The 22,793-nt window shown below is 35.1% G+C and overlaps 2 protein-coding genes across 2 annotated transcripts; both read left to right on the forward strand.

Annotated features, from left to right (window-relative positions):
• Window positions 1–2,515: 2,515 nt before the first annotated feature.
• On the forward strand, window positions 2,516–6,487 carry LOTGIDRAFT_132243 (hypothetical protein; the record flags this gene model as incomplete). The annotated part of the gene is made up of 7 exons (XM_009066675.1): window positions 2,516–2,638; window positions 4,418–4,513; window positions 4,653–4,742; window positions 4,992–5,230; window positions 5,654–5,774; window positions 5,913–6,011; window positions 6,359–6,487. Coding segments are annotated over 7 exons (897 nt in total), but the record flags the coding sequence as incomplete, so codon positions are not given.
• A 2,796-nt stretch (window positions 6,488–9,283) lies between these two features.
• On the forward strand, window positions 9,284–22,205 carry LOTGIDRAFT_132462 (hypothetical protein; the record flags this gene model as incomplete). Its single annotated transcript, XM_009066676.1, has 21 exons — window positions 9,284–9,372; window positions 9,937–10,064; window positions 10,194–10,300; window positions 10,794–10,938; window positions 13,166–13,367; window positions 14,204–14,327; window positions 14,721–14,894; window positions 15,150–15,308; window positions 15,698–15,922; window positions 16,195–16,278; window positions 16,729–16,823; window positions 17,593–17,664; window positions 17,786–17,908; window positions 18,321–18,452; window positions 18,795–18,952; window positions 19,290–19,360; window positions 19,764–19,882; window positions 20,455–20,604; window positions 20,979–21,082; window positions 21,567–21,655; window positions 22,026–22,205. 21 exons carry the CDS (start codon window positions 9,284–9,286, stop codon window positions 22,203–22,205), a joined length of 2,730 nt encoding a protein of 909 aa, XP_009064924.1.
• Window positions 22,206–22,793: the final 588 nt, after the last annotated feature.

Raw genomic sequence — 22,793 nt, forward strand, 5'->3', positions numbered from 1 at the left:
GTGAGAAAAGTTCCCAGTTACTGGAGAAATATACACAGTTAGAAAATAACTTTCAAGAAAAGGTATAATAAAACTGTTTCACATGAAAAATTCCACATTACTCTTCATATACTAAATACACAAGGTCTTAAGGTTGGTAGCAGTACAATATCTTAAAAAATTAATGCAGTTTAGGATACAAGGCCTAACTTCTAAAATTGACTTGGTAAAAATCAATGTAACCCATGAATTACGCAATACACAATGTCTTAATGCTGACAACAGCACAATACTTTAGAAGACAATGAATAACTTCACATTTTCATGTGAAAAAGATCACAGAACCTTGGCGTTTTTGAACATATCCAAAAGAAACAATAGCAACAATGGATGATAGACACTTCAAGATGTCCAACGTTTCTTACAAGTTTATTCTGTCAAGAAATCCTTTTAATGTTGTTTTGTCTTATCTTTGCTTGATTTTTTTTGTGTTCAATTGTTTTAGAAAACAGCTTTAGAAACTACTGAGAAAGAGAAACAGACAGTAAGTGATGAATTGGTAGCAGTAAAAAACAAATTATCAGAGAAAGAATCTAGTTTGAATCAAACACAAGCTATGTTAGAAGAGGTAGTCTTTAATTTCTTTTTTTTAAGTGATAAAGTCGTTTAAATATATCTGTCCCAGCTGATAGAAGTGTCTAAAATTGGCTGTCCAAAGATGATAGAGCTCTATTTCAGTTATCTGTTACACTCTTCATTACAAAAGCAATTTGTTTGTCTAGCAGACGTCAAATCCAAGATGGTGGCATTTGTAGCTGCAGGTCTAGCACATCAGTTTTCCCTTAAAGTAGAATTTTTAGACTGCTAGTGTTTTTTGTTATTGTAATCGTAAAAGTTGTAGGTACAAATACTTTTTGTGAAACATACGCGATCGTAACCATACAACTATTGCAAGTATGGTCATAACTTTTGTATTTGTGTGGTGTTTTTGTAGACAAAGAAGAATTTAAGTGGGGATGCTGCATCATTGAAACAGACTATAGAAACATTGACAAATGAGAAACAGACTTTAGAAAAAAATCTTGAACAACAGGTATTTATTTGAATCTCTTAAACATGGATAATTCTGGACACACATGGATTTGAAGGGCTCAAATTTTGATGTAGCTGTGAACACTATTACTGATTGGCTTAGTTAAAAGTATGATTGGTCAAAAACATGGCACCCTTGTCCCTTTAACTAAATAATTATTGAATATTTTCAGCAAAAAGAAAAACAAGAAATGGAAAATAAGTTGAAATCTTCAAGTGAACAGTCCACAGCAGATAAAAATGAAAACTTGAAAAAAATACAGGTAATGTAATGTAATAGTAAACAAATCAAAATCAATTCAAAAGATGTTATGATATTTTTCACAAGAAGAATCGAAGTTTGAGATATTAAAATTTCTTACAATTCTTTCCAGGATTTGACGGAAAAACTTACAAACTTGGAGAAAAATTTAACAGAGAAGGAAGCCTCGATCTCGAAATTAAACGATGAAATTAAAAGTTTAAAAGAAGAAATAGAGAAATCTAACGAACGAGAAAAAGAGTTGAATAACTCATTTGAAGAGTTGAGTGAGGTAAATGCATTGATAAAATGAAATGAAATGGAGTTTTACAACCCATGTTATTGGACCTGAGCTAATGAACACGGGCAACGCCATGCAGTGTGTAATGAGAGAAATTTTGCCAACTGTCCAGTGCGTTGATGAAATGAAATGTTGTTAAACATCCTACTTTTCTGCACCATGTTGTTGGTTAATGAAGACGGCAACACAATGCAGTATGCAATGAGGGAAATTTTGTCAGGACAGCAGCATTAGCCTGCTCTTTTTCGATTTCCAACTGTCGAGGAATAGTTAAATGTCCACAGCCTGTATAATAAGGAACCTAGATATATTGTCCCATCCAAATGACAAGACATCTTTTTCCATGTCAGTCCCTCCAACCTACATCACTGACCTGGGTTGAAAAATCTAAAAGGTATTCTCTCCTAGTCTAAAAACTCAGTTTATCGTTGGATTTTTTGTTACAGGTGAGAACAGCCATGAATAATCAGATGTTAAAATTAGATTCGGAACTTAAAGAAGCAACTAGTAAAAAAGAAGAATTGGAAAAAATTAAGGTAATTATCAATATCTCTTCCTTGTGTTTTACATAAATCTACCGTGTTTTACTGTAGCAGGTAACCATATATCAGTAACATTGTCGGTGGTGACACATTTGAATTTGATTGAATACTCTGTTCGATATTCAGACCAATCAAAAGTATCCTTTCAAAAGCAGTAGTGATATGCCCATAGCCTGCTCATTACACGTTACTTAGCAAAGGACTCCATTATTAAATTCTTAGATGATGAAATCATTTTGACCAATGAAAAGTAACATCTCAAAAGTTACTGTAATATGTCCAATGTAACCATGGCGTAATGAGCAGATGTCAAATTTGAACTGTGATAATTTATTTTTCTTTGTTTTTTAGGTCTCCCAAGAAGAAGAATTAGTGAATTTAAGAAAATTGTATGCAGAGAGTAAAGAAGCAAACGAATCTTTTGAAAAAGATCGCGACCAATTAAAAACCTTGTTAGAAACAGAAAGGAGTGAAAGAAAACAGGTAGGACCACATCTATTGGTCTAAAAATTCTGATGACCTGGTCTCTGTGATTTGGTAACAGATACTGTATATATTTATGCCTGTGTTTGTTGTGTGATTTGTTTTGTGTATTGGTAACAGATACTGTATATTTGTGAATATAATGCGCACCTCTCTTACCCTCTGTAATAGTCTGTCATTGTTAATACTAATAATAATGCATAATGCAGACACCATAATAGTATGTGATATTTATTTTTTGTGTATTGGTACAGATACTGTATATTTGTGAATATAATGCACACCTCTCTTACCCTCAAATAAATCTGTAAAAATAATTGGTAATACTACTCACCCCATCCAGATAGAAATTAACTAGTTGGCATAACGCAGACACCATAATAGTATGTGATATTTATTTTTTGTGTATTGGTACAGATACTGTATATTTGTGAATATAATGCACACCTCTCTTACCCTCTGTAATAATCTGTCATTGTTAATACTACTCACCCCATCCAGATAGAAATTGACTAGTTGGCATAACGCAGACACCATAATAGTGTGGAGTATATAATTTTTGTGTATTGGTACAGATACTGTATAATTGCGAATATATTATGTATGTATAGAACGCTTGATGTCTTACAATGGCAGCGCCAGAGCGAGTTTTTCAAGCATGACTCTCTTAACTAGGTTAAAAATTCGGGCAACCTCAGATATTCCCCCCTCGGACAGGATGTCAACCTGGCTCTGCCACTGTTGTCTTACCCTGAATCTAGAAAATCTGTCATTGTAAATAACGTGCACACCATCCTGACAACTAGAACACCATCGTTCAATTTGTCTCCTCAATTTGCTGTGTATGTATTTTGTTATTTTTTGTTATTTTAATGTTCTTGTATCGAAATTCTTGTATTCAAAAAATGAATTGCTATCCATAAAATTGTTTATTTTATAATATGTTGTTATAAACTAACTGTCCTGATGGTGGTTGTATAACTGAAACATGTGTTAATTTGAAGGGTGTAAAACTTGCATTACCACAACTTTGGTCCCTGCTTACTTCCAAATGCAAAGTCCAAATTTTAACTCCATTTCCAATCAAACTCTCCTGATAAGGATAGTGTATCTGAAACGTGCCAGCATCATGAAAAGAACTCCATTCAATCTTTGATGCAAATATTTTGACAACAAAAACAATTTCAGGTAAATTATTTTAGAACATCGGTTTTGGTTATGTTTGGTGAAAAGATTTTGAAATTGTGATTTTGCTTGGGCATTGGTTCTGGTATTGCAAATTTTAAACCTAAATTTTTGTTTTGATTTTTTTTTCCTTTTGTCAGAAAGGGCGTGATTTACTCAAGGGAACCGCAGATTTGTTATTTATCCTTAAAAATTTCAAATGAAAGATTCCATTCTTCCATATTTTTGGGTTTTTTTTTATTAATTTCTTGTGGTTTGGCTCCCATTCTGTTTATTCCAAGTGCACTCTTCATCTTACAAGCCTAAAACTTTGATAACTTTTTTGTGGTGGATGTTGCAACTGAGTTATTCAACTCTGTATTTCAATTGAATAAACCCTAAGCTAATAATGTTTATATGGTATTTAGGTTTGTCAACTCTGAATTCCTTTCAGAGAGTCCACATAGCTAATAATGTTTATTTGATATTTAAGTTTGTCAACTCAGCATCTCTTTCAGAGAGTCCACATATCTAATAATGTTTATATGGTATAACTCTGAATTACTAACCTGAAATTATCATTTATTTATTTTTTTTTTTTTTTTTTGACTTTAGGAAGTATCTGATCTTGAAGAAGCCAGAGAACTTCTGATCTCTCAGAAACTTGAACAACAAAATAAAATGGTGGCTCTACAGACATTACTAGATGAGGTATTGTCAAATTTCATTTCTGTAGAAAATCTGATTTCTTTGCATTTAAACCAATCACTTGGACAATAAATTTAGACCATTTACCTCATTGGGCACTACTTGAGCTTCACTTAGTAGACTAAAAGATGTATCATTTCAGAAAAAAGGAGAACAAGATAAGATAAAAGAAGAAGCTGAAAAGTTACAAGAAAAACTTAAACACGAAAATGAAAGTTTAAAAAAACACTCAGTAAGTACAGAGAACATTTTGAAATTGGCATATCCAGAAATCGTTGTTTTGTAAGAGCATAGAGGGTTAGGGGTAGCCTTGCCTCTCTACCATTTAAAAATCAAGACCAGTTGGCAGACTGGAGTTCGTGAACCTAATTTGCTATCCTTTTTACAATCATTACCAAAAGGTTTGGCCAAGGATCAGCTGGTAGAAAGGATCTTCGAAAAGCTAGGCTTATACCTTTACAAAATTTTATTTCCTCTCCAGGAAAATAGTGAGAAGAAGATGAAAGAAAGAGAGAAGCAGTATGAAGAAGATAACGTGAGAACGGAAATGCAGCTGTCAGTATTAAATGAAAACCTTACGACAATCCGCGGAGATTTGACCGTGACCCAACAACAGCTTGACGACGCCAATAAACTGAACGATGAATTGAAGGGTGAAAAATTAGAATTAGACGCGAAATTAGCCAATAATAATGATGAAAGACGTCTGCTTGTAGAAAGGTGAGGAATCAATTTTAAAGTATTCTAGAACGCATCATTTTTTAGATCATCAATAAATAGATGGGGCTGTGGTTTACTTCTTGGAATAAAACAACCCTTTTTACATGAGTTTTGCCATTTCCAGCCTATCGACCAATCAAAAAGTGTCCTACTATAAATACAAAATCTTAGAGCGTGTTCATACAAAACCACTGTAAAAATGATTGTGTAGAGGCAGCTGATTTGCTGGTTTGAAAATTATGTGACATCATGAATATTTATACATATTTCTATTACACAAGAGCCTAATACAAGGGTTACCAGCTAAAGTGAAACACGGTAGGTATATAATAGTTGAAGATACAAAGTGAAAGAACAAGCCTTTTTCGTAGCCGTAAGAGAAATAAATCAATAATAATCACCTGAATCTTTTGTAATTTATAGATGTTTAGCAAGTGAAACAGAATGTGAGAGACTACGAGAGAAAGTGACGGAATTGAGGCGGAAACTGGATGATACTGAGGCTGCACTACAGGAACTGGGCCGTGAAAATCAAACATTGCAGGTACTTTCATAAAACTTATTGTTTGATTCAAATCTATGATAAATTTTTGGAGGATTATTTGAAATAAACAATTGGATCAGCATGGCTGATACACATACAGAGTTTAAAAAACCTGTAATATTTCGAGTTTTATTGTAGATAACATCAACTAAAGTAACCAATAGAAAATGGACAGATGATACAGAAGCAACAGACTGTTCGGCATGTCGTAAAGCTTTCTCTGTCACCAACAGACGGGTACGTTCTCAAAAAAAAAACCTTTACTCTGTTTTTTTTTTATCTGACTTGATCCTTGTCTATGATTGAAAACTCCTACAGAACAATATAAATGTGAGATTTAAGGAACATTTGTCAAAATAGAATTGGATAACAGTTATATTTTAAGCATCACTCAGACTTGACTGTAAGTGTGTCAGTAATCTACTTGAAACCCTTCAACTTTCTATTGAACTCTTCCACACATGCATTATTTCTATAAATGTGAAACTATATGTATGATTGGAAGAGTTTATTTGTAAAATTAGGGGTATTTTTTGTTACTTTTTAAGTTCTGTAGCTGTATTAAATGTTAATCTTTTTTTCAGCATCATTGCCGTAACTGTGGACATATCTTCTGTAATGACTGCTCGTCCAAAACAGTGCCTCTGGCGGCGTCGAAAAAACCTGTGCGTGTGTGCGATGCCTGTTTTACAGAGGTCAGCAACAAAAGATGATAGATCTTTCTTCAACAGCATAATTTGAAACCATAATCGCTTTACATCAGTACAGTATATCAGTTAAAGTGACTTTCACACCATAGTGATCACCAGCTGCGTATGGTTGCGAATAGCAAGAATAAGAATAGCAGCCATCTGTTGGCACTCTGACGCAACTGAGGTGTCATGGCAACTTTCATTAATGGCAACCATACGGCACTGGTAATCCCTATGGTGTAAAAACATCTTAAAGCTTTGCCATCTCTAAAAAAAACGTTTTCACTTCTCCATTGGTTGAGAATTCGCGAAATTGGACATCAATTTGTGTTAACATGACTTATAAACTTCTATGCATATCTATGTATCACCAAAGTTGAAAGATTTTGGACTGAATGTTGTGAGCCGATGTTTTAAAAAGCTTTATTAAGCCAACATTTCTATCATATCATGAGTGAAGAACTAATGAAATGCAAACTGTAATTTGTGAAAATATATCTTAAAACTAGATATATTGAAACCTATCCATATCTCTGAATCAACATAATGCAAAATTCAATCCAGAATATCCAGGAATTTCTGAGCCTGTTTCTGGTTAGAATTATAAGGATAGACCTAATGATAAATCTATCATCAGGCTCTCTGTATTACTCTCTAAAGGGAGACAACTCCAGCTAACATTACAAATTTCCAGACCACAATGTTACCATAATAATTAACCTACATAATCTCCACATCCAAGTTAATTTTGAATTATTATGTATGTGCTAAGTTTTGTATTGTTCTATATTCTTGTTCAAAATCAAGTGCTTCCTCTGATCATTGCCCTGTTTTCAAAAACGCTGTGGATGAAAAATTTTCAAAAACTGCACACAGCATTTTTGTCAGTTTTGTAATAAATGTGCTATTTCTCAATGTAAAAATCCACTTACAACCAATCCTTTTTATTTGGTTTTGGCTGTGGTCAGAAACGTTTTGGTTCCATAAGTTTTAAGCTAGTTTATTTCAGACCAACAGGAGTACGCCCTACTGCTCTCCAAAACTTATGGCCTTTGGTGCCCTGTGTGTTTGAGACATAGCATTTAGTAAGTTAGTAAATTTTAAACATATACAAAGATATATTTGATATAGGCCTACATTTAGTTTTATGAAATTTATGGTAGTATATATATTTGACTATTAGCATATATTATCTGTCCTGATGAGGATTTTATATCCTAAACGTGTCAGCATTATTTGACGAGCTCAATAGATATCATAGTATAAGAAGGTTTTAGGTATAATATTAGGTTGTGGTAGATATTAGCTATAAGTTTACTATCAAGGCCATAATTTGGGAACTTCACATTAGTGCGCTACAGACAAGAGCATACAATGAACTAATACAACAGGAGTGTACTAAGATCATCGTTAATATTCCACGGCCTGAATTTCATGAGATTATTTACGAGATTGTGAAAATGTTTTGGCCAATGAAAAGTATCCTCTCAAATACAGTTAATTAAGTTCAATTTCATCGGATATATATGATCATTAAGAGATTTGAACCAATGAAAATTATCCTCTTAAAAGTTACAAATTGCCGCTGTTTTTTAAAGGACACTTTTCATTGGACAAAATATCTCTCTACGATCTCTTAAAGAATCCAATCAAATTCTATTGCAAGTGACACATTGTGACAGTTCCTGCAGCTTTATGGAACTGCTGAAAGTTGTCTGAAGCCTGTTGATATGAAATGGTTCCGTTAATGCCCTACAAATTTAAGAAAACTGCTGAAAGTGGCTGAATGCATTTGATACTCCAAGCGGGTCTACTGCGTTCCTGTATTTAATAATAATAATAATAATGATAATAATAATGTATTTATTCCATGTTATAAATTTCTAATTAAGTTTTTATATTTTAATTATGTTATTTTTTATATTCGTTATTTTTCATATTTAATATCTTGCTCCACAGAGGCAAAGGCTGAGGAGAAGAGGGGTGCTGGAGGCTTTAAACAAATATCCTGTTCTGCAGGGTAGAACTCTGAAGAGGGATGCTGGGGGCTTTTAATAGTCCTAGAGTCCTCAACAACCTTTCTTACAGAGACAATGAAGTTCTGCATTTTATCTCATATTTGCCAACCCACAAACCTCCCAGGGCAAGACATTTCTGTCTGTTCGTATGCATGGGATGCTTGTGATTGGAGGGGATGGAATTTGAATTAAGATACTTTTTGATGAACCCCTACAGGCACAGAATAAAGTACCATCTTCTTTTAGTTGCAAATCAAAATTTGGAAAATAATCAAGGTTCTCCCCCGGTCCTAAATTTTTATCCATGCTTTGCCACTGCTCACCATCATTCATAAGAATATTCATAATAATAAATTTTATATTGCAAAGATCTGTTGTTTTGCTTCCAAACCAAACCAAACCAGATGAAAAGCATATTAAGCTATGAAGCTATTTTTGACAATTAAGTTTTAAAAGAATTGAAGGCCAAAGCCAGAGCCTCAGAGCCAGAGGCTCTGCTTTCTGGAACACCATTTTGGGACACCCTTTACCAGTCTGCTATAGACCAAGGTTTGTCAATTCATTCACACCAGGCTGATTTACATAGAAGACATTTATTGATTATTAATACTTTTGAGAGTATTTCTAGAGCCAAAATAATTTCACAGACTGCCCAAACCAGACGGTACGAAATGATCCACTTTACCCTACGTCTAAAAATAGAATTGAAAGGAAGTTTCCTGACGTCACACCTTATCAACCAATCAAATGCTTTTATATAAGAAATGCTGCATTTTGGACTTCCCTTAAAACGAGGAAAATGGCGGAAGGTGGACCACCGATTTGCCAAACTCAAAAGGATGAAATACGAAATTGCCTCAACCAACAGCTTCGAAAAGACGATATTTGGTAAGATAAGTCCACATACTTTACAACGACATAAGTTTTAAGTGTGATTTTCTTCAAGATTCTCTTGGAGATACCGCCGACAGTCGATCATGTCGTCAATGGATTCATTCGCTGACTCACTTTATCAACATGAGGGAACTTGGACAGGTTAATGACACTCCTTTTATGTCAAAAATGACATCAAAGAAGACTTACTGGCCTTTTTATGCATGAGAAATACCTTATAAGGATATTTCTCAGATTTTTTTTATGAAAGAGGAAGTTTGTAAGCCTGTATTTCACAAGAATTGAGAGGCACATCCTTGAAAATATTTGACCTGAAATTGAAAAGGAAAGTGAAAGTACACTGTACATTACGAAACATCAAATTTGAATATCAAACACTATTGGGCAAATTGGTAAGATCTTGTGCCAGTTATATATCTCCTGAGCATTTGAGGTACTGCAGTGGCTCAGCGAGCTATACACTTACTTGCTATAACATAAAGGACCAGATTTCAATTCCATTGGTGGAAAGCTTAGTTGAATCTAATGAATTTAACAGAAAATTGTTTTTGTTTCCAGGTATTTGCTAGATACAAAGTGGTACAAACAATGGAAGAAATATGTTGGTTATGATAACTGGGACTCGGGTAATGCTGGGGAGGAAAGTGCCAACCCTGGACCTATTGACAATTCTCCACTTCTTAAAGGTACGTTATTCTGGAAGATTAGTGCTCATCTCATGCTCCCTGCCACATGTGTTTCAGATACACAATCTTCTTATTTGAAGCTCTTTCCATTTTATTGATGAAAATTTTATTTGATTTTGTTTATTTTAGAAGATGGTACGTTACAAGAACATCTCAGTGAAGATTTGGATTACCATTTATTACCAAAAGATGCTTGGAACAAATTAGTCAGTTGGTATGGAATCATTCAAGGACAGGTAAGCTGTAGGATTGTATTCACTGTTTGAGGACAGTTTGTAGCTCAATTGGTTAGAGCTTTGGAACCTTTATATGACATCAGTTGCTTGGTTACGTCACAAATGGTGGACATGGGTTCTAATCTCAGTGGCCTGTGTGATTCTTGATAAGTCATCTTTCCCCAGCCCAGCTTAAAAAATGGCAGTGAATTCTTGTGTGTTCCCATCAGTGTATCAATTAGAATTGGAAGTAACATGGTTATTTGATTTAAAAAAAATTGTCTGGGACAGGTGTTTATACTAATCAAAACAACCTCATACAAAAATAAGTCTGGGCATGCATACTAGAAGGCTTTGAATGTATGATGTCCAATTGCTGGCTTAAATTTCATATTTAAGGAGGGCTTCATCCACCCAATAATATGGCAAAGCTTTCATCAATAAGTTTAGGCCTACAGAGCTTATTGTTGGAATTACACTGGTTTTTTGAGAAATAATTGTGCTTTATTTGTAGGAAGCAATCAGTCGTGGGGTGATAGAACAGGGCATGTTTGTCAAACACTGTAAAGTTGAGGTGTATCTGTTAGAATTAAAACTCTGTGAGAATTCTAACTTAGATAAGACTGTTGCTAGACAGTTTAGCCGAGCGTCTACTATAGGTATCATAATATTACTAGTGGTATATCTATATATCTAATGTCCCCTTGGTTTTGGTACAAATATTGTCACTTTATTAGATGTTTTAGAACAAAGCTGTCTTAAATATAAGGAATTTGAGGAAACACTGCAAATTGACATTCTTGTTTAAGATTATAAAAAAAACTACTGATATAAACTTTAGGGTGTAATTAATAAAGTTAGTTTGGTTGACTGACAAACAGGTTTGACTAGATTAAACTAACTAAATTCTTTACAGATTTATTTGATGAACTTGACTTCAGAACCTGTTTAACACAGATCATTTCTGACCCTGTTTTAAAGTGTAAGGAGCTAGGCCACATAGATTTTCAATGGCACAATTTCAAGACTACTAGACAAGAGACCCTTGCAAGAGTTGGATTTTAAATATGGCTGATTTCCTTTAAAGTTGATTATTAAAATTTTTTTTTTTTTTGCAAGTTTCAAATTATTAGAATAAGTTAATAAACACAATTTTTTTGGGGTTAAATTCTCAATCAGATGGCCCCTTCAATTATTTAAAACTGGTTTTTGAAACTAACATGTGTTCTAAATTGGACAGTGTAGCTTAATTACATCTGATTAAAGTGACTCTATTTTTATCTGCATGTTCAGCCTTTGGTGATGGTTTATATAAAAGCAAACCCAATTCAATGATGCGAATATCTGAAACCTATATATTGAGCCATTCTCAATGAAACAGAGTTAGTGATGTTTGAGAAATTCAAACAACAATTTTAGGTGTATTTCATTTTGATATACATAAAAAAAAATTAGAATTGCTAAAATTTTTATTGGCTGTATACTGAATATATCTCTACTGAGGTATAAAAGGTTGCTTGCTTTTTGAACATTTTGGTATTTTATTGAATTTTGTTTGTTTGCTATGATGTACAATTTAGTTATTTAGATGTATGACATCAACCAAACAAACATTCATTGGTTAGCATATGTCAATAACTGAATTGAACATATATCAGCCCCCCCCCCCCCCCTCCTTTTCCAACCCTGTTTTTAGAGGTTTGCCTGCATGTAATGCTTTGCATGTATTGTCCTTTCAGACTGCTATGCCTAGGCAAGTCATAGAGGATGGTTGCTATACAAAACAACTTAAAGTTGAAGTATATCCATGGAACATGAAAATTTGTCAATATTCCAACCTTGATAAAGAACTTCAGATTTTTTTGAGTCGATCTGCTACCATAGGTACATGTTCATTTCTTTAGCCGATTCCTGCATGCTTCTTTAGAGTCAAGCAAAGTTATTAATGCACGTCAAGGTCCGAATCAAAAACATGAACAGTCAACTTCAATTTTAGGTGGATTGAACAGTAATTGAAGCTATACAAGCAAGACTTATATTCTGTTCATTACTACTTACAGGACCTTATAATAAAGTGGACTGGTCATGTTTGTGTTTTCAATCAGACATGCATGTGCATTAATATCTTTGCAAGATTATAGCTGTAGTGCCATTCCTCTTGCCCTCTAGATATGAACAATTGCTGTTCATGCGCCAAAAGTTTTTTTTTACCTCAAATCAAAATGGACTGTTCTTGTTTGTGTTTTGAATTGGACTTGAATGAGCTTAGATATCTGCGTTAGTCGTATTTGAGCTTTGAAAGCATATATAGTGTAGTAGCATTCTCATGTGCTTGGTAATCTATGCATATCTGCATTAAATCTTACACTTTCTATACATATTACCTACATCTAACATCCCTACTTACAAGAATGAACTGTCCCAAAAATACTTGATTTACAATGATTAAATGCATGTTTGGAAAAGTTCATTTCGAAATTTAGGGGTGTTGACCGTACATGTAGCTTAAAATTTCAAATCTCTCCAGCATTTAGCTTAGAAGCATCTGATTGGACAATACAAGCATTATCTTACCCTACTTTTAAATATTGCCCACGTGATGCAGAAAACTCCATTCATTTCATTTTATTTCTTGTAATCTTTAGATTTGTATTTTTGATGACACTTTGATTATGTAGTAGTATTTTTTACATTGGATCTTCCAGCCAAAATCTGTAATTTGATTCTATGTAATTTTGATTTCTAAAAGCCATTGGAACTTTCATTTGGCATTCATGAACAAAATTATCGAATTTATGAAGTCAAAACAAAAAATTTTGTCAATAATTGAGGTCTCTAAAATTAGGATCTTCGGAAATATGGCATAAAGTGGTATTTTTTTTACAGCGGAACTTGAAAAGCGAATGAAAAAAGAGTACAATATACCTGAAGAGAAGGAAGTTAGAATATGGAACAGATATATGAGCAACACGTACGAACACCTGAGTAAAATGGAAAACACGCTTCAAGACTCGGGGCTCTACCCTGGTCAGGTGATAGTCATTGAACAGAAGAATGAGGACGGCACCTGGCCACGACCTGCTAAGAGGTAATATATTGACACATGAATTTATACATGAAAGAAGTGTTTTTCTTGGGAGAATAATCTTCAAATACCACAAAGAAGTAGCTTTAATATGTGTTAACCAATATTTAAAACCCAAGAATTCGATAGGTTTTATTTTAGTTCATTGATGTACTTGGTATATTCTATTTTAATGTGTTTAACCCTTGAACCCTGAGTGTAAATGAAATAAAACATCATATACCCTGAACTTCAAGTAATAAAAGTAAAAGTGTATGACGTTAACGCTGTATGACGTCACTTAGTAACGACTGGTATACCGGCTATTCGGGTATATATATTGTGTTAGTGTTAGGCCGGTAAACTGGCCCCTAGGGTTGAAAGGGTTGAACAAAATTTAAAGCAAAAATTTTAAATTTTTTAATTTAGCCGATTCGATAGATTTATTTGGTATATATTTCAGTACGAGTAGCTATAATACAGGTACAAGCTATGAAAGAACATCTACAAGGTCAGTATTCCTAACTGAAGACCTTTACAAACTCTAGAGAGTGGGCAATGAGTGACATTTTTTTGTAATTCCACTTATATGATTACAGAATTATCCTGGATGGCAGAGATCTCCGAAAATGCTGGGAACCTCTTCTTGTTCTCCCATCTCTAATAAAAGAGTTTATATAGTGGAATTACCATAATCAATCCTCTTGAAGTTAAGAATGCTGATGCCTGTGCCAGTGCTTCCGGGATTCAGATCTCACTCCTAATACCCAATATTTTTTTTATTTCCAAGTGTCAGTCATGTTTATTTTCTATATTTTATATTTCAGGTCTTACACAGGAAGTTCTAATTATGAAAGTAGCTCACAAGGTAGCGCTAGTAGTTATAATAATTACCAATATGAAGTAGGTCGAGGGTCAGCCACACCTGGTCTCTGTGGGTTATCGAATCTCGGTAACACTTGTTTTATGAACTCGGCATTACAGGTAAGAGCCACCCACAAACAGCCCTGCCCCTCCTATCTTAGCTATCTCCCCCTCAAATTCAAACGAAGAATGCGTCTGCTTCAAATAACAAAAATGCCTTTTTGGTACAGAGATTTTATCAATTTTATACGTTCACTTGGATTAACACTATCAAAAATGGAAAATTCAAATACTTAGCATCTTTTGCAATAGTAACGTTATATACAGTAAAGCATTTCTTATATTGCCAGGAACCACAGACATCTGATGGAAAATTGGAATTATGCAAATAGAATCCATAATTGTTGCTGATGCATATATAAAAAAGCTAGAAAATCTCTTTACAATCCCTTTAAAATCCCTTTAAAATGAGATCTTATCAATTAAATGATATTTTGTCATTGATATTTTCAGTGTATGAGTAACGTACCCTCATTAACAGAATATTTTCTCAGTGGAAAGTGGAAGGAAGAACTAAATCCTGACAATCCATTAGGAATGAGGGGAGAGATCGCAGAATCTTACGCTGAGTTGATACAAACTATGTGGTGTGGAAAACATCTTTATTCTTTACCTAGGGCTTTCAAGGTATTTAACTAGAATTTAGTGGTGTATCTTTGTGGTGAGAGGGGATGGGGGTGGCGTTTTCTGGACTCTTACAGTATTTACACCTGGAATGCCAGGATCAATATTTATGCCATTTCTTAATTGATGTATTAAAACATTTAGAACATCAACCAGTTACGTTTTGATTTCAGTGAATATAGCAAAACTTTTGAGAATTATCTGCCCTTGCAAAATGGCCACTTTTCTAATTTCTCTATAAAAACTCTTTTTTTCCAGTTATCTGTCGGAAGATTTGCTCCCCAATTTTCTGGTTACCAACAACAAGATTCACAAGAACTGATGGCTTTTTTACTGGACGGGCTACATGAAGACTTGAACAGAATTAAATCAAAACCATACGTCGAATTGACAGACGCAGGGGACAGACCAGATGAGGTAAGGTCAATAGTTTAAGATAAAGGGTTATTGATTCCCCCACTGCACACTGTAAGGCGTTGCCTGTTTTCATGACCCATATCTGGAACGTTTTAAAAAAGAAGTTTGCTTGAGTCTGGCTATAAAGGTGTTCCCCTCATCGAACATCCCAAATCTGGTGCAGTAGGGTAGAAATGAATGGAGTTTTACGTCTTACTTTCTGCACCTTGTGGGCTAATGAAGACAGCAACGCTTGCAGGGTGCAATGAGGGAAGTTTTGCCTTGACAGGGGCTTTAGCCAAGCAGTTGGGTAGAAATCTGAGTGTAATTGAATACAATTGACTGGCACAAGTTCCCTCATTGTACACAGCACGTAGCCTCATTCTAATATCCAATTTTTATCTTTACAGGTGGTAGCGAAAGAAGCATGGGATAATTATTTAAAACGTAATGATTCTGTGATTATTGATACGTTTCATGGATTGTTAAAATCAACAGTTCAGTGTCCTCAGTGTTTTAAAATATCAGTGACTTTTGACCCTTTCTGTTACCTCTCTCTACCGTTACCTATTAAAAAGGAAAGACTTATGAACGTTACATGGGTGCCGCTAACTCCTGATGAGAAACCTCAAGCGGTAAGTATCATCCTGTGTTCCATTATCAGACATTTTGTGAAGGAGGTGCTATTTTGTAGCATTTCTCATTTCTTGGACGGTTGAGATGAAAAAGTTCGGTAATTTGGATGGAACATTAAGCCAAGGCCCATTGTGCTACAGACTGTGCATGTTAAAGATCTCTCCACAGTTGTTCATCGAAAAGAGAAGGCTAATGTTGCGGTCTTGGCAAAATTTTCCTCAATGAACACTGCCTGGAATATTTGGTTCTATAGACAATTTCTATATTACAGATAAAGGTTACGGTGCCTAAAACAGGGTGTGTAGGAGATTTACGGAAAGCCTTATCTAAAATAGTTGACACTCCTCATGAAATGGTAAGTACAAAGAGATTTGACCAAGGACCAGCTGATTGACATGATCCTTTTACACTATAAGTTGTTAGAATCTTAGCCACTTTAGTTATCCCAAGAGATTGGTTACAAACTTGGAAATTCAAAAAACCTTGGTTATACTTGTCATTTGCTGATTAGTTTAAACCAGAAGGCAGACAGCATCCTCAAGATTCTAAAAATCCACAAGAATTAAAACTGTTGAAATTCCATTTACCAAAAAAAGCCTTTGCTAAGAGAGACAGATCTTAAATCCTTTCAACCCTAGTGGCTGGTTTACCGATTGTTACCAAGTGATGGCATACACTTTTACTTTTATTACTTGGAGTTCAGGGTATATGATGTTATATTTCATTTACATTCAGTGTTCAAAGGGTTAAGAGACATTCTAAGTCATTATCCATGCAAATTATAACTTTCTATAATTATTTACAGATGGTAGTTACAGATGTATATAATCACAGATTTCATAAAATATTTAAAGAAGAAGATGGTTTAAGTCATATTTTAGAAAGAGATGTTATATATGTGTAAGTATTCACAACCTTGGGTGATAATTTAACATTAACTGTGGCTTGTTTCTGATACAATTCTTAAATTGTTCTATAATTTCATGTAAATGAAATGAAATGAATGGAGTTTTACGTCCTACTTTTCTGCATCATGTGGGCTAATGAAGAGTGCAATGAGGGAAATTTTGCCAGGACAGCGGCAGTAGCCTGCTCTTTTCGATTTCCAACTGTCGAGGGATCTTTAATGTCACAGCCTGTAGCTTACGGGGCTATGCCGGGATTGAACCCTTGACCTTCAGGTTAGCGAGCAAGTGTCTAACTCACTGAGCCACCGCGGCTCCTATAATTTCATGTGTAAAGTAATAAGATAACATTGCTTAAAACAGTGGTTCTCAACCTTTTTCAGCCTTCACACCCCTGGAGCACATTTCATTTCCAGCATGTGATGATGTGAGATGCTCTCTCAATTCAAAATAAATTTTTCTCCTACACTAAACCCACATCCTCAGGGGGTGAAAACACCCCAGGTTGGAAACCAGGGGCTTAAACCAATAATAGCTTTGTTCAGTTACAAATATATCGCAAAGGCTTTTTACAGTTTCCTCTACTCAAAATGAGCATTGTTATGTGGTGAATTGTGGCGTGGCAAAATATTGACTTTACAAACTATTTTCAATGTTTTGTCTTCTTTACGAGCATGTTGGATCATGGTTCAATCCCAAAGCAACAGGACAAAATGTTTGGTGAAAACTATATTTGAAGAATGTTATTTTTGTTTTATTTTTAGATATGAAACTTCAGTGAAAAATACGGAAGATCCTAATGTAGTTATATTACCTATTTATTTTAGAGAGAAAGGGTAGGTCAAACTTTTTTGGAAAATTTCAATAATTAAAAAAAAAACAGAACGAAAGTGTAATCGCGCTAAGATCGTTTCAAGAATATTGACCAGTCCCTTATTTCTGTATGATATATTGTAGACGAGCCAAACCAACGAATAATTACGGTGGAAGAGATCAGTTATTCGGCAGTCCGTTATTGTTACCTGTAAAAGGAAAAGTCACATATGACATGTTATATGATCTATTACTGGTACAGATGGGGTAGGTTTTCCTATTATTTTTTTAGAAATTTTAAGTTATTCAAATTTGTTCAACGACTATTGACAAGCTTTAAGATACATGATTTATCTCCCTTGTAAGGTTTGAATATATAGCCAATCAAATGCTTTGTTAAAAAGCACAATTATTGCGACTAACTATATGCATAACAGTATTGGATACAGTCTTTCTGTTAAGAGCTCTGATTGGCTGTATTCGTCAATTAAACATAAACATACAGTCCAACCAAATCACAGCATTCTGTGACACAAGAAAGGTGACTATTGCAGTCAAGGTATAAGACAAAGTTTGATCTCCTATCTGATTAATGTTACTATTAACACATTGTTGAGGATATCTTGAACTAGACAGATTTATTTTCACTATGACAACGGACATGCTGGTTTTGTTGTAGACGTTATATCCGACTACCAGAGAGTAAAGAGGAATGGTGGAAAGACGAGGATAAAGAGGATATGGAAGAGGATGGGGAGGAGGGCAAAAATGGGGGAAACAACAATACTGATAAACATATAAACGGGGGTACGTCATCTTGTTTCATTTCAACTCCCAATATAATGCTAATCTTTAACACTTTGTGCAAGAAGAACTCAAGTTATATACCTTAAAGCAGACACACTTGGTGACAGGTGCTCTTCGGATCCACTGAAGAACATGAAAATAACTGGTAGAGTAGAGGCTATTTTTGAAAAGATTAGGAAATTCTACGTAGGGGTGTATCAGAGACACATTCCAAATTTCCATTCAACTTCTACAACTCTTCTTCTGCTCTGATTTTAAAGTGTCCACAATACTATAAAAATCTTTTGATTTTTAATATGACGATTCATCTATTTGTAGAAGTAAGCAAGATGGATGTATGTAATAGTGAAGATGAAGATGATGATGATGTAGATGAAGACAAGAAGAAGGATGAGAAACCAGTTAAACCCAAACGTCTCTTTACATTTACCGCTGTTAATTCTTACGGTAGTTCAGAACTAGACCAGAAATTTCAAGATGATGGAAGACCTTTGAAAGTAACACGTAAGAAAGTTTTGATCTCATATTCAAGAGACTAGAAGTAAATTAAAACACCCCTTGTTTTGTAAATGAACTCATCTTAACAAACATAAAACTATGTCAGTATGCATGTGTGGAAGGGTTCATTAAAAGTTTGAGGGGTGTCAAGCACATGACAACTCGAGTTTTTACAAAGAAATTGATGTATGTCTGATGGGGCAGTCATTATCTTGTAAAGAACCCAGTCTATTTTCTCTTCCTCTCCTCCCCAACAAAATGTCTGACCTATGCATCCATGGCTGAAGATCAAGTAACGAGTGAAGTATGGAATTCTAACATCGATATTGTATGTCTATTTCAGCCAGAACATATATTGCTGTTGATTGGCATTCGGCTGCTAAAGAAAAATTTTATGATGAAAATAAAGCTCTGGTAGGAATAGATCTTAATTTTTCAGTTTTATTTGAATAACACTTGGTCAGTGAGTCGGACGCTTACCTGAAGGTTCAGGGTTATGGGTCAAGACAATACCCTTGAATTTTTCAACTCGCTTTTTCCGTCGGTGAGAACTGAAATGAATAAAGCATCTAGTCGTTCGGATGGGACAAAAAAACCGAGGCACTATGTGCCACATCAAGACAATACCATTGAATTTTCCAACTCGGTTTTTCCGTTGGTGGGACTGAAATGAATAAAGCAACATGTCGTTCAGATGGGACAATAAACTGAGGCCCTGTGTGCCACATCACCGATCAAAAAAAACAGTTATCCTGACACACTGCTTGTGGCTGCCATGTAACCTTTAGTTTTTAGGACAATTTATTTTGTTTTGTAGGCAGTAGAAGAACATGAAAGTGGAAGAAATAAAAACCCACAAAAAAAACAAGTTATTCAGTTGAGTGATTGTCTGAAACTCTTTACTGAGGCTGAAAAACTCAGTGTGCAGGATCCCTGGTAAGCTGTGACCAATTTACCTTGTGACTATATTACTGTGACCAACTTGCTGTGACCATATAACTTGCTGTGACCATATTACTTGCTGTGACCATATAACTTGCTGTGGCAATATCACTGTGACCAACTTGCGGTGACCATATAACTTGCTGTGACCATATTACTGTGACCATATCACTGTGACCATATAACTTGCTGTGGCCCCATATCACTGTGACCAACTTGCTGTCACCATATGACTTTCTGTGACCATATGACTGTGACCAACTTGCTGTCACCATATAACTGTGACCAACTTGCTGTCACCATATAATTTGCTATGGCCCCATATCACTGTGACCAACTTGCTGTCACCATATAAATTTTTGTGACCATATTACTGTGACCAACTTGCTGTGGCCCCATATTACTGTGACCAACTTGCTGTCACCATATTACTGTGACCAAAAGGCTGTGACCATATTATTGTTACCATGAGACCCTATTCTTCTCTCATTTATGTTGAAATTTGTGCAGATGTATCAGTCCTAATATATTTGAAATGCTGAACTATATAAAATCTTGTGTTAAAGGTATTGTCCAACATGTAAGAAACATCAGCAAGCCACCAAGAAGTTTGATCTATGGTCGTTACCTAATGTCTTAATAATTCATCTTAAACGCTTCTCCTACAATCGATATTGGAGAGACAAATTAGATGCTTTAGTGGAATTCCCAGTACAGTAAGTAACAAATGACTACATGAGCTTAAGAATGTGGGCATATATCACCATGTCTAACAGTCTGTGGTCTTTCCATACTGACCTTCAACTATTCTTGTATGCACGGCAGTTGAAAATCAAATAAACAGGAGACTAATGGAGCTATCTTGGTAAATTTTCCATCATTGAACACTGCATGGCATCGTCTTCCTTCATTAAACCAGCTTGATCAGAAAGTAGGATATAAAACTCCCTTTTATGTTTTTTAATTCATTAGCGTAATCAAAGGAACATTAGCTGTGTGGACTCTCCAAAAGAAAAGATGAGTTCACAAACCTAGTGACATGTAACATTAATTTAAATTTGCTCTGATTTATGACATCTTCATATTTCAGTGATTTAAATCTACAAGAATATGTTATAAACAATAAAGGTGTTAAAAGTTACTATGATTTGATAGCTGTTTCTAATCATTATGGTGGATTAGGAGGAGGGCATTGTAAGTTGTAACTGAAATTTCTGTATACTGTATAATTGTGATTATAATGCGCAAGCTTGTATAACGCGCACCCTGTATTACCCTCTAGTATATCAGGGAAAATCATTAGTGTAAATAATGTGAACCCCTTGCTCCCTTAATTCCTAGTATGGATCCATTTTCAAACTCAGAATAAATTCTCAACTATCTTGTATCTTAGAAGTATCTTGGTGCAAGTTGCTTGCTAGAATGGACTTGGCATAAGTTCTTCAAGATATCTTGCTTCCATGTCAAAGACTGAAGGTGCTAATCGAGGAGGTATAGTGTCAGGGGCAGTGTAATTTGTAAAATGATAGCTTTAGTGCTGTGACATAAAACGCTTAGTTCTAGGGAAACCACGTACGTCCCTGATACACATAAAAAGTTTAGAAAACTCTTTACAATCCCTTTGATATTGTATATTGTGCAAATCTCTTTACAATCTCTGTAATATGGTATATTCTAGATACAGCCTATGGGTTAAATAAATCATCTAATGAATGGTATTATTTTGATGATTCAAGTGTCAGCCAGTCCTCAGAAGATCAAGTTGTAGTAAGTATTGCACCTTACATTTGACCCACGTGTTAATGAGTAGTGATAATCTGGGAAAGACCCATGTCAAGAGGTTTGGGCAAGGACCAGCCAGAAGACTGGACCTTGAGAACCTAAATTGTTATCCTTGTAAACTTATTACCAAGTTGTTTGGCAAAGCAAACAGGTAAACAGGATCGTCATGCACCTAAGTTGTCATCAATGTCAAGAGGTTTGGGCAAGGACCAGCTGGTAGACAAGATCCTTGAGAGCTCAAGTTGTTATCCTTGTAAAATCTTTACCAAGAGTATCCTTGCCTGGCAAGCTATCCTCTAAAAATAGAACACACAAAGTTACTTTTGAATTGTAAATGCCGTCTTTTCCTTTTCAGTCAAAAGCAGCATATGTGTTAGTGTACCAAAAACGTGGTTTTCAATCAACTCTTAACCAATATATCACAAAACCGTCGTCTGCACCGGCTACAGAAACTAGCGGTGCTTCAGACTGTGGGTTAACTAACGGTGCTGCTAGTAACGGCGTCGAGGACAGCGAGGATATGGATATCAACTAAATACCCTACTTAGATATTATGCATCAGGGCAGTTGAGTTTTGAAATGGAAGTGTCAGGGGTAAGGTGATATACTAAAAATGTTAGCTGGAGTTGTGTACATCTGGGTTATTGGAGGTAGGGGATGGGCGTGCTGGGGGGTAGGGCTACATACAAAACATTGTTAGCTGGATCCAATGTGAAATTAATTTAGAGTGTGTGCATAAGGGTCTTAGATGGGGGAGGGGCATTCTTGTGGGGTGGTGCTGTAGGTGATAATAATGTTAACAGGATTCTACATGGTCTGTTTATGAAAAATGCCTGTCCTAATGTTTACGGAAATCTACTATCATCAGGATTGTTCCTTTAAATTTTCTTACACGGATAATTGGCATTAAACTTTAGCATCAATTTACCTCTGTAAATATGTGAAAAGTGCACAAATGTAACCAAATCAACAGCCTAGAACTCTTGTCAAACGATACAACAGCCTAGAGCTCTTCTCAAACGATACAACAACCTAGAGCTCTTGTCAAACGATACAACAGCCTAGAGCTCTTGTCAGACGATACAACAGCCTAGAGCTCTTGTCAAACGATACAACAGCCTAG

This window comes from Lottia gigantea (genome assembly GCF_000327385.1).
Source record: "Lottia gigantea unplaced genomic scaffold LOTGIsca_79, whole genome shotgun sequence".
Lineage (NCBI taxonomy): Eukaryota > Metazoa > Mollusca > Gastropoda > Lottiidae > Lottia > Lottia gigantea.